The following is a 12,586-nucleotide window of genomic DNA, read 5'->3' on the forward strand; positions in this document are numbered from 1 at the left end:
ATGATTGATTTGTACTTGACTTGTTTGAGTTCAGGAAGTGAAAGACGAAATGACTGCAGCATTTGATCTCATAAATCTCTATAGACATGATTGCAATAAGAATTAGTTAATCGGGCATCTGCGAGGTCCCGGCTGGATCGAGATGCGATTACTAAATACGTTAGTAATTAATCATGGTCTGAGATTTGGAATGAATTTGAATGTGATTTGTCATGTGATGTCAAGTAATGTCTTGTGATGTATGGCGTAATTGACGGCGATTACAATTCTTTCAAGAGGGAGGTATGTCACAAACTCATGACGTGGTAGCCTGCAGGACACCCTGACATGCGCTGACAGGCCGACGCGGCAGCCAACCGAAAATCCGTCGCAAATCACATTGACAGGCTGACGTGGCAGGCTATACGGACAACAGTACCAATGTCTCGCTTTTTACGCTGATAACCGTACGGATTTGTGAAATTGCACTGAGAAGCTTTTTGGGCATAATGCTTTAAATTTTATAAGCTTTTTGGGCATAATGCTTTAAATTTTAAAAGCTTTTGGAGATTATAGATTTTGAGCTTGAGATTTTTGGGGCTCTGCTTTTGAGCATCCCTTGTACCAATAAGTAAGTTGATTGGGCCTCATTACTCGGAGCATCTAGATGCAGAGTCTGAGAATGAGGGCCTGCCGACTCTATTTGTACTTTGAACACAGATTAATATAAAAATAAATACACAACGGGGCGCCAGTCTTTGGGGCCAATACCTCTGGGCACGGAACTACGTCGGGCCGTGTTGTCTTTATGAATGGTTTTGAAGTGAATCCCTATTGTGTCACGGTAGAATCTTGACTTGGGGTGTCCAAGTTGTTACATCAGCACCTTTTTATTTTTGATACTCACACATTGTATCAGATTCACCGCGTTGTAACTTTTTGGTCTCATAGGTCATTTTGGCCTTTTGAAGATATTAATATAACATTTCATTTCATCTCTCTCTCTCTCGTGAGGCATGGCGGCTCTTTCAGGAGCACTCCCCCCCACCATCACTTCTACAGAGGCTGGGGGCCAGTACGCATCATCTCTATACACAGTTCCTGAGCAGCCCCCCCTTCCCAACCCCCCCTGTCCATGCCCACACACATGTGCTTTTTTCATTGCTGAGATGGTGAGGAAGGCCATTGACAGGATGAGGACTGGGAGAGCATATGATCTGATGGCTTAGAGGCTGAGCATTTCACGCATGCCAGAGATCTACTAGCAGAGCTTCTAGAAGTTATGTTTAACCGTGCCATGTGTGAGGGCTTGCGTGATACTTGGAGCCTATCTACTATTATACCTATCTTCAAGTCGGGAGACCCTATGGAGCCTGGGAATTATCGCACTATCATGATTGGACACACATTGGCACGGTTGTACGCATCTATTCTTGAGCAACAGCTGAGTAGATGGGCAGAGAGGGAGGGGATATGCGCAGCCGGGTAGGCAGGGTTAAGGAGGGGTTTTTCTACTCTTGACCACTCAGAGCCATCATTGAGGAGGGAGATCGCGTGGGAGATGGATCTATTGTAGCTTTGTGGATTCCCGCAAAGCATTTGACACAGTGCCCAAAGCTAGATTGATGCGCAGATTACAGCAGATGGGAGTACCCAACAGAGCTCATTTGGGGCTCACGGCATTATACAGGTCAGTAGTGCGGCATGTACGCACCTCAGAGGGTTTATCCATACCGGTTCACTCCACTATTGGGGTGAAGCAGGGCTGCCCGCTCTCTCTTACTCTATTTGGTATGTATGTGGATGAGGTTTCTGACTACATTGAGAGAGATGGTGATAGAGGTGCATAGCTAGCAGGGACATGGATTCCACTATTGTTATATGCTGATGATATTGTGTTGATCTCCGACTCTCCGGAGGGGATGCAACGTCACTTGGATGCTTTGCATAGGTTTGCTCAGGAAAGTGGTTTGTCTGTCAACCTTGGTAAAATCAAGGTCATGGTATTTAATACCACCCCACAGTGGATCAAGAGGTCAGTGCCCGCATTCACATACGGCCAGGAAACAGTGGAGTATATAGATGCTTACACTTACCTAGGAGTGGTTTTTAGTGGGCCAGCATTTTTATTGAGGAGGGCAGCACAGACTAGATTGACCACAGCCCATGCAGCATTGGGTAGATTGGAAAGGATGTGTTCATAGGTTCAGTTTCAAGAGCCTCGGACGAAGCTCTGGCTCTTTGACACTTTGGTGGCTTCTGCATTGCTTTCTGGAGCTGAGATTTGGGGACCTTCATTGGATCATCACGGGAGGACAGACCGCAGCGATGGATGGGGAGACATGGAGGAGCCTCTAATGTCTATGATCTTGTGGCTCATTAGAGCCAAGGCCTCAGTACCACGTGTTATTGTCCATGCAGAGCTAGCTGCCCCCCCACTAGTGGTTGAGGCACTCACTAGATCTATCTCCTTCATACACCGCATGTGGGAACTTCTCAGAGACAGATATGCCCGCCTTGCACTTGAGTCCTCTCGACAGTTAGCCATGCAGGGAGATACAGTGTGCTGGTATGGGGAGATGACATCATGGTTTCAGGCATGGGTTCAAGATAGACAAATTGCCTCCCTTCGAGTACTCACTGGATGCACCCTCTCTGACTCTGACACAGTCCAAGATCACCAGGCTCATAGACATGGACACAATATGCATCCTCTCTATACACAATAGCAAAGCAGTTACCATTTCCAGCCCCACTGTCCTCCCACTTCTACTTCTTCACAATACAAATGGTGGGGCAAGCCAGTGATAAATTGCACACAAGGAGGGCACATGATCATGATGGTATAGTGGGAGAGCATTTCATACATGCTAGAGATCATATTGACGCCCTCATGTTCAACAAGGCCATGTGGGAGGGGTTTCCTGAGACTTGGAGTACGTTTACAATTGTACCACTACTCCAATCTAGAGATCCAACCCTGGCAACTTACTATCGCACTATCATGATTGGCCAAGCTATATGCATCTATACTTGAGCATGAGTTGAGCACATGGGCACAGAGAAAGGGTGTACAAGCTCTAGGGCAGGCCAGATTTAGGAGGGGATTCTCTATACTTGACCATATCTTCACAATTAAAGGGATCACTGAGGGCAGATCAAATGGGGGGAGGATTTATTGTAGCTTTATGGATTTCTGCAAAGCCTTTGACATAGTCCCGAGAGCCAGCTTGATACAGCAATTATATGACTTGGAAGTCCCACAAGAGCTTGTATGGAGTATCATGGCACAGTGTGAGACAGTTATAAGGAGCGTATGGAAAGCAGAGGGTATTTGAGACCCTATTCACTCTATTATTGGAGTGAAGCACAGATGCCCACTTTCTCCCATAGTCACATGGGATGCATTCCAGGACGGGGGACGGGGCTCAAACTATGCTTTCTCCAACTTTGTTTGGATTGTATATTGATAAAATTTCTAGCTATATTGAGACTATAGGGAATAGAGGGGCACAAATTTCATGTACATAGATACCTCTATTGCTTTATGTCGTAATATTTTGCTTAATTTATACTCTCCAGAGTGTATGCAGAGACATCTAGATGAGTTGAATGCTTATACACATGACAGTGGGCTCTCCATCAACCTTGGCAAAACCAAGGTGATGGTATCCAATACTACAACGCAATGGGTCAAGAGATCAGCACCTTTTTTTACATAGGGGCAGGAGATAATGGATATGTAAACTCTTATGCATATCTTGGTGTTGTATTTAGTGGACCTACTTTCTCAAGATAGGTGCTACATAGGCGAGATTGGCAAGGGGTAGGATATGTTTACAGGTGCAGTTTCAGGAGCCACGCACTAAGATGTGGCTCTTTGACACTTTGATCACTTCCACCATGGTTTACGGAGTACAGATATGGGGGTGTAGCCTAGATCATCATAGCAGATCAGGGCGCACATATAGATGGAGTTTTGTATAGATCATTTGTATCCATGTTGATCCGGGTGAAAGCCTCAGTGCCACATAAGATTATCATAGCTAAGATGAGTGCACCACCGATTGTAGTGGAGTCTCTTGCTAGATCAGTGTCTTTCATTCATAGCACATAAGAGCTACCACGTGATAGATATGCACGACTAGCGCTTGAGTCATCGCGACCTGTTGAGGCCACAATCCCTGAGAGAGGTACAAATCTCCTAGCATGGTCATCTGCATCCTCTGTGGAGAGTCCTTTGAAAGTCAGAAACTTTATGTTCACCTTAGCCAGAACGCTTGTCAGCTCCTCCATGGCTGCCTACTCAGGAACTTGTTGCTCAAGAGCTTGCTATAACACAATTGGTAAGAAGTGTATTAGGAAGGTGACCTGGAAGATGAAGAACTGGTTGAGGAAGTGGAGAAGATGTATGAAAGGATACGGGTAGCGGGGCTAGTGGACTTCTACTCATCACTAAAGGTTGGCGCTTTTTGTGGTAGTACTTCAGAGGGGCTCAGGTGTCACTGCCCAGGCGAGAGTCCGTCCAGTGTGAACCCCAAACCAACTACAACTAACTCTCTAGCCTATGCAAGTGACACTATAGCCCTGCTATAGTGCTGCAAAAATTGGACCAGATGCTCCTTAGAAGAAGAATCAGCCGAAGCTTTGGTACCACAGTAACCGGCTTGGCATAACAAGGTGATAAATCCTTAGCAGCACACACAAACTTCAAAACTCAAAGTAGTTGAGACACAAAGCGGAGTTCTAACTTCAGATGCACTCGCCCCATAGTCTAGCGCCCCTTTTGGTACTTCCCCAACCACCAAATGTCTTTCTCTGATTGCACACCGAAGATAGGGTGGAAAATGGCTCGATTGAATTCCTTTGCTTTGTTGCAAAACAAACACAAGAGCTCTTGAGTCACATACAAGAAAATACTACAAAAGAATCTCAAAATGAGAACGCGTCACCTTAAACCAAACGAGATGAGGTAGCCAAGCGTGAATTGGAGAGACTCAGCGGTTGCACCCAAATTATTGACTCAATTGATGTGCAAGAGTAGGTACAACTTTAATTGGAAGTTATGAATCACTCACTCCCTTGCAATGCTACAACTAGCTCAAGAAGCTTTCATATACACCACAAGTAATGGTGTATAGAGAGCGCACTCTCTCTCCCTACAACCAAGATGGTGAATGGTACGCTCAAAGTAGTGAGCAATAGTGTAGAGATCATGTTATTTCGTATTGATAAGAACAGAGTACAGTTGCCACAGAGAGTGCTCTGCTCTATGAACCCACAAACTAATCTGCCAGAGCCTCCCCCATGGCACATTTATAAAGGCCCTTGGCCAATAGCAACCGTTACAAAACGCTGGCTTACAAAAAGCTGGCGCCCTAAAAGCTTCCATAATAGCTCGCCATAAATACGTTGCCACATGGCCAACACTTTACGGTGCAAAATCGGGTCCAGCTTACGAATTGCCACATCAGCATAGATTAGGATCTCTCTCCTTCTCTATAAACCGGTAGGTTAATGTGCAACATCATCACTTTTGCGACACATCATTGATAAAGAAGAGACATACGCAAAACACCTCATACTTCCACAAAGAATAAGCATGCAAGATCGTCTCTTTGATGTAACATTGTAGCAGGAAAACTATGTCGTGCTGTCTAATTTGGGTGCTCCTCGGTGCAATATACACAAAAATCTCACTCATGGCACACAAAATGGACTAGAAGTACACCCAGCAAGGACCCCAGATGAGCGGAGTGTAGCAGGGCTACAATGTCACTCGCACTGACTTACAGTTGGCCTTGGCCCGCAGCGTCACCCCGAAATATTTACTCTCGAAACGTAGTGTTTCACCATGAAATGATCAACCAAATGATAGAGCATAGTGAAACGTGGGACCACAACGTGCATATACAGATTATAAGGGGTCCTAAAACTTCAAACTATGGTAACTTGTTGTTAGTATGTGTTTCACTTGATCAGCGAAATGTTTCAAGGCTCGAAATGGTTTACCTGTCCGAACCTTCTGAAACGCGTTTCATGGTGACAATGGCCTTGGGTTCACACCCAGTAGACTCTTGCCCAGCTAGTGACATGTGGCAGACAAAAGGAGTGGTGGTCTAAAGGACACCATGGCCAGTTCACCACCACCACAGTTTCAAGATAGGTGTAGCTCGACTATTAGAGATACTTGTGTTAGTCGGTGGCTGCCCTTTAAGGTCGTATATATGCTCAGTTGGTTTTAGTCATTGGATGCATCCTAGACATATGGATCATTGAGTCCCGAGTCTTGTGTTCAGTCTAGAACTTGCAGATTTGCACTCTCCCTGCACAGTTGGAGACTCGACACCCCCATTGTACCTGTGAGTCTAGGGCTTGGAGCTGAGTGCACTGCCAGCCAGAGTTTGTACTGGTTCCAAGAGTTAATCAAGTTCCATTGGGTTTGGAGTCTACTGTTGTGTCATTTGAGTTAGTCTTTCTTGTTAATTATTGCTCTATTGTGTTCATTTCTATGTTTGGAGTGAGATTTCTTGCATATTGCACGGAGGAGCACTCACAGTAGAGAGCACGACATACTTTTCCTACTACACCAAGTTGCTCTCAATGTTTCAACTACAGATTACTTGGCGGCACATACAGCTCCAGACAAAGTTGTCTCACAAGATACAATGGGGGTGTCGAGGCTCAAAGAGTGCACAGAGAGTACTGTCACAATGACTCGACTCTGGACCAAAGATTAGTCTGGCTAGACCACATGAGACTGACTCTATATACAATGGATACATTCCCTCCATAAATAGTAAGAAATATCTCAAAGAGATAGCTACATATTGTTGGACTAAGGTGGGAAGTGATAGGCCAGACACCGTGTCCACTTGGCTGCAACTCCTCTGTGTCTCGCCATGCATCTCTGGTCTTCTGGACCACCGATGACCGAGGCCATCAGCCAAGTGACTGCCCAAGTGTGAACAGATACCAACTGCATGTCCACTACAGGTGATACTGCTACAAACACAGAACCCCTGCTCTACATTGTCCAATTACAATCTTTCTCCACCTTAAACACTGCCCAAATGGAAACCCTCCAACCACCTATGAAAACCTTTCCTTCAAAAATTCTTTCTGAGTGCCACCCTGAATCTAATCTGAAAAGATACAGTTTTCTCTTTGCTCATTCATCACCTTGTATTTCAGCTATCTTTCAAGCTCAACTTTTTTAGATATAAGTATAGATTTTGTACGTGCTTCAAATTAAAACATCCGTTTATTTTATAGCTCAAATGTTCCAGCAATTTGGGAGAAAGAAACAACTTACGTGAGTGCCTCTTCTAGATTCTCAAAGAAACTAGAATCTGCACGTAACTGCAATGAGCCAAGCATCACGGCATCGTGCTCTTCAACAGGATATATTCCATAAGCAACATCCCTTACAGCCTGAAAAAGGAAATCCTAGAAGTTAAGGTGGATATCCATCTAATAGTTGCTTAGAGCCTGGCGGAAACAGTACAGCCTCGAATTCCTCTTTGAACTGACAGATTCACTCTAATCTAATCATTGGAGAAAGAAAAACTAAAAGAAAATCTTGTTCAAAAATAAAGACAATTGTCTGATGAACGTACTTCATCAGTTGTTCAGCATTAGAAAGTTACTGATAGCTACTTTAATAAGAATCATGCCTCAAGTGTCATAATATGGGCCTATGAAGACAGCCTCGTTGGTATCTGCGAATCAGATTGCCCATCTTTTTGTGAATTCTGTGTCTGAATGTATAGAAGGATGTGGGACCATTGCATACAATGCTACTCTCTTACATTCATTCCTTAAATACAAAACAGATCATAACCGTGATTCTCATCAATCCTTGAGCGTCTACATTGAAAAAATTTCATCAATATTGTCACTCGCTTTGGTCACATGTATGATACTACTTGGCGAAGGAATCAAAGTTAATGAAATAAATGGACAGAAACACTTGGTAAATGGCCTTGGCTAATGGTTGCTGCTCTATCCCATTTGACATCTCTAGAAGAGGAAACTCCTTGATCACGTATCCCTGCTAATGTCAGTGAAGCTGGTGTTCACCAACCATACTTCTACGAGGGTGGGTGATCATGAAGAAGACAGTAATTTTGCTATACCTAGATGGGCCAGGTTGATGAGGTCTCTTTTTTCACAAATGGCTGACCGGTGTCCCTGGATTTCATAGTAGCCACGAAGTTTCAAAACAATTCGTACGAAACGAGTTTCAAAAGTTTCAAAACGGTTTCACTAGTTTATGAAATGCAACAAAGAAGTTTGAAACGTTCAAGAGAAGTTTCAAAACGTTTTAAACGTTTCATAAGTTTCTTGCTTAGAAAAAATGAGTTTTGTGGCAACTACGCTGGAGTTCCAAGAAGAACAACCCTAACACTTCCGGTCCTCAACTGCATGACCCATCATAAAGGCCCACAACCCTCCCAGAAACAACCGATGGTATTTTCCACAAATAACCAAATACACCATACATCTTTATGTATAATTCTCCTCCATCTCTGGATCCCTCTCAAATTACTAGAATAGGCAGAGATCTGACAATGATCAGAAGAATGGGACCAAGTAGAGTAGCTCTGGCTGCTTGAGCAATCTCTCCTCCTTTCCAATGTACAGTTAGATTGGTTGTGACACCACTCTGGCAAAGTGCTGATCTTGTTCATGCAAGGGCCTCCCATTAGATAGGAGGAAGGAAGTTCAGAGGCTCTTTGAAGATTTAAATTGACTGCAGCATTTGCATATTCGGCAAAAATTCATATATCTTTTGCATAGATGTCGAGCTTAGCCCATCACAAATTTTCAGCTGCCTAGCTTAGATGGGAATGCCATGTATGAGACTACATTATACCTTGGAAAAGAGCCTTCAGGAATTTTTTAGTAGAGACTGATATAGTAAGTGGGCAACATTCTGTTGGCCATAACCAAATGTTTCTTATACAAAATGCATCACACAATTACAGTATAAATAGTTGCAGGGTAGATATCTACCTGGTCCTGGCCATATGTACTAAGACGAAGAAACTAAGAGCCCCCAATGCAGCAGGAGTGATTTCTGGTTGTCTAGTCCTAACATTGAGCATTATTTCATTATATTCTTGGTAGAAACACACAGAATTCCCTGGCCTAATCTTCTTGCATTAAAAAAATTATATGGAAAACCCTGATGTTATGTTTTATGTCTATGATATAATTTAACACCTTACAGAATACTGGCCTGCACATAATCAAAGTTCTGAACTGCACTCTGGACTTCAGAAGAGCAATTGCTCAAGTCTTCTATATAAAGCCTTCTTTTAAAGAGCATCTCTGTTTTACTTGGGTCCATCTCTACACTGAACCTATCATCTTCTTCATATTGTTCATCATAAAGGCCCATGTTTGTGCTTGGCAAGCATAATACATGCTTTTCAAAAAGAAATTTCGCTTTTGCAATCAGCCGGAGATCCTTTTCCAAGGGAAGAATGGAGGCCTTGTTCCAATCAGAAAGAACTTCCATGATATAGGTGTTTTTAGTAAGGGCTTTTTCCACAGTTACATCTGCAGCAAGAGTTTTATAGAACTAGTGGTCATTTTGGAGAATTTGCACATTTGTAACTGTAGGCAATTTTAAAACCTTCCATAGAAACCTTGTTATGGAAACAAAACATCAGTCATAAAATTCCAGAAGCACTATATTCAAAAGTACAAGCATCACTGGAAGAGAGCAGAAATAGTAGATAGGAGCCACCGTAGGGGTTGATCAATCTTCATCTCTTCAACAAATGAAGCAACCATGTTTTTGCAAAATTCTCTCTCTGCACTTGTCGACTCTCAAAGAAAAGAGAGCAACAAATTAGTCCCATTCTCTCCTCAAAATGGCTGCTAAACTACCGTCTGATTATCTGTGCACATTTGACGAACCAAATGCACCTGCCATAGACCAGTAATTATTGCAAATATCCTGCTTATTAGTGAGCTACACAAGTCCCAATACTAGTGTAGGCATACCTAGACAACACATGCACTAGCCAAAAACTAGCATATGTTTGCATATATTCTGTGTCCTGGTCCTCAACCATCTAACAACGTACTTTCAGCCACCCTCTTCTTTCAGCTCATCCCCTCTGTAATGGCACTAATTCATGGACAAGTGACAGACCTTTCCAGCGCACACATTGTCCCCAGTCCATATTCTGGCTCAGCTACACCAAATGGAGAAGAGTGAACAATTTTAATTCCTCCTATTTTCATTCCTTGCACCAACATGGGGTTTCAAACAGTCGTTATCCACATCAACAACCACATTCAACCATGAAATTGATTGCATCATTGGCCTTCCACCTTACGCCATACTGCCTCATCCAGGAAATGATATACAGCAAAGAAATGGACTAGAAGTAGACACAACAAGATAGAAACCAAACTCAGTATGAGCCTAGGTGCTCTCATTGCATCAACTGCAGACTTGCCGGCGGCGCACACAGCTCTAGACCAAGATCTCACAAGATACAATTGGGGGTGTCGATTTTCAAGTAGTGCAGGGAGTGTTATGAACACTGACTCGACTATAGACCAAAGACTCGTACCGCTAAATCACAAGAAATATCACTGAGAGTAGATATTTGGACTGTGGTGGAAGTAGGCTGGCCATAGTGTTCACTCCGCTTCCACTCCTCCTTGTCTAGTCGAGTAGACTACCAACAACCAGGTCCACAAACCAAGTGACCGCCCAAGTGTGAACCAAGACCAACTCAACGCCCTAATTGCTTGTCCAATGAATGTGACACAGTAGCCCAACTACACGTGGCCCGCCACAAGACCACTCATCGTCCTGGTGAGTGAAATGAGCCACAACTTGAAACAAAAGCATGGTACGTAAACTGAAATGAAGCATGACATCTGTAGCAGGCTACAGTGTTACAGGACATGGACAGCAGTTATAGTTGCCTTTGGACAGCGGTTACAGTTAACCTTGGGTTCACATTGGGTTGACTCTCGCGTGGGCAATGACATGTGGCAAACACAGGGAGTGGAGGTCTAGAGGACACAGTGGCCAGTTCACCGCCACCACAGTTCGGAGATAGGCATAGCTCAACTGTCAAAGATATTTGTGTTAGCCGTTGACTTCCGTTATGTTTGTTTGCATACATGCGCAATTCGTTTAGGGATATACATGCATTGTATGAGTCGTTGAGTCTAGAGTATTGTGTTTCAGTCTAGAACTCGACACCTCCACTCTCCTTGCACAATTAGAGCCTCGACACCCCCATTGTACCCATGAGTCCTCGGCTTGGAGCTGAATGTGCTGCCAATCAGAGTCTGTATTGGTTCTATGAGTTTAGTCGAGCTTCCATTGGGTTTGGAGTCTATTGTTGTGTCATATGAGTAGTCTTGCTTTGTTCTATATTGCTCTAGAATGTTTGTTCTATAGTTGGAGTAAGATTTCTTGCATATTGCACTTAGGAGCACCCAAAGGAGAGAGCACGACATGGATCTTCTGCTACAAGTGCTTTCATTTTTGGCATGCCCGATGGGACATCAACCGAAGTCTCACTCCGCTATTAAGCACACATGGTCGAGGAGCTAGCTGGTTTAGTCTCACGCCTAGTCTAGTCTGCTGGTCTAGACTCGTTTGGTCTAGTCCATCCCCGCCTTCATCTAGTTTTGTCTAGCTGATCTAGTCTCTCACCCTGGTCTAGTCCGATGGTCTAGACCACTTTGGTCTAGCCATATCTAGTCCACCCTCTCCTCGTCTAGGTCTAGCTAAACAAGTCGCTCGGCCTTGTCTACTCTGCTGGTCTAGACTGGTTTGGTCTAGCCTGGTCTACTCCACTTTCGCATTCGTCCAACTTAGTCTAGCCTAGTCTAGTCCACTCTCGCCCTCGTTTAAGTCCGGTCTAGTCTACTCTCGCACTCGTCCAGCCTGGCCTAGACAAGTCTCATCTGGTCTAGTCTAGCCTGGTCTACTCGTCCAGTGAGTCTAGACTATTCAGCAAGTTCCAGGGGCTTCTTGCCCATAGGTTGGGTGGATTTGTTACTAATACATGACCCATAAAAGGTAGTCTAAAGACTGACCAAGCCCCCTATAGAGTCCTCAGAAGTACTACCACAGAAAGGGTTAGCACTTCCTACCTAGTAAAAACCCCCTATTCCACTACCCTCTCTGACATCTACCTCAACCAGCTCCTCACCACCCTCATCACCTCTCCAAGCACACTTTCCTCCACCCGTGTTGCAACCGGCACCTGAGCAAGCCGCAATGGAAGAGCTGACAAGCATTCTGGCCAAGGTGAACATAAAGTTTCCGAGTTCCAACCGACTCTCCACAGAGGATGCAAACAACCACGCGAGGAGGTTTGTATCTCTCAGCAAAGGTCGTGGACTCAACAAAGAAGATGCCTACCTAGTGCTCTTTCGGTCAACCTTGGACGGCTTAGCGGCCAAATAGTACAGTCACTTTGCTGAGAAACACATTACAAATTGAGTGACACTAAGGCAACAGTTCTATGAAGCTTTTAGACCAGGTGATTTGCAAAAGGTCTTAAAAATGAGTTAGGGAACTTGGTGCTCCAACCCGATGAGACTTTTGTAGAACTCA

General features: G+C 44.1%; 1 protein-coding gene across 1 annotated transcript in view; it reads right to left on the reverse strand.

The window, feature by feature from the left end:
• The window catches only part of LOC147456567 (uncharacterized), a 174,046-nt gene that overhangs the window by 25,513 nt on the left and 135,947 nt on the right, over window positions 1-12,586 (reverse strand). The window contains exons 12-13 of the mRNA XM_086514997.1: window positions 9,224-9,546; window positions 7,295-7,413 (exon numbers count right to left, since the gene is read on the reverse strand). Of these exons, the coding sequence (XP_086371123.1) occupies window positions 7,295-7,413; window positions 9,224-9,546 (442 nt within the window). The remainder of the gene's footprint in view (window positions 1-7,294; window positions 7,414-9,223; window positions 9,547-12,586) is intronic.

The sequence above is a fragment of the Adiantum capillus-veneris genome, chromosome 6, assembly GCF_014529385.1.
Source record: "Adiantum capillus-veneris isolate H3 chromosome 6, ASM1452938v2, whole genome shotgun sequence".
Classification (NCBI taxonomy): domain Eukaryota; kingdom Viridiplantae; phylum Streptophyta; class Polypodiopsida; order Polypodiales; family Pteridaceae; genus Adiantum; species Adiantum capillus-veneris.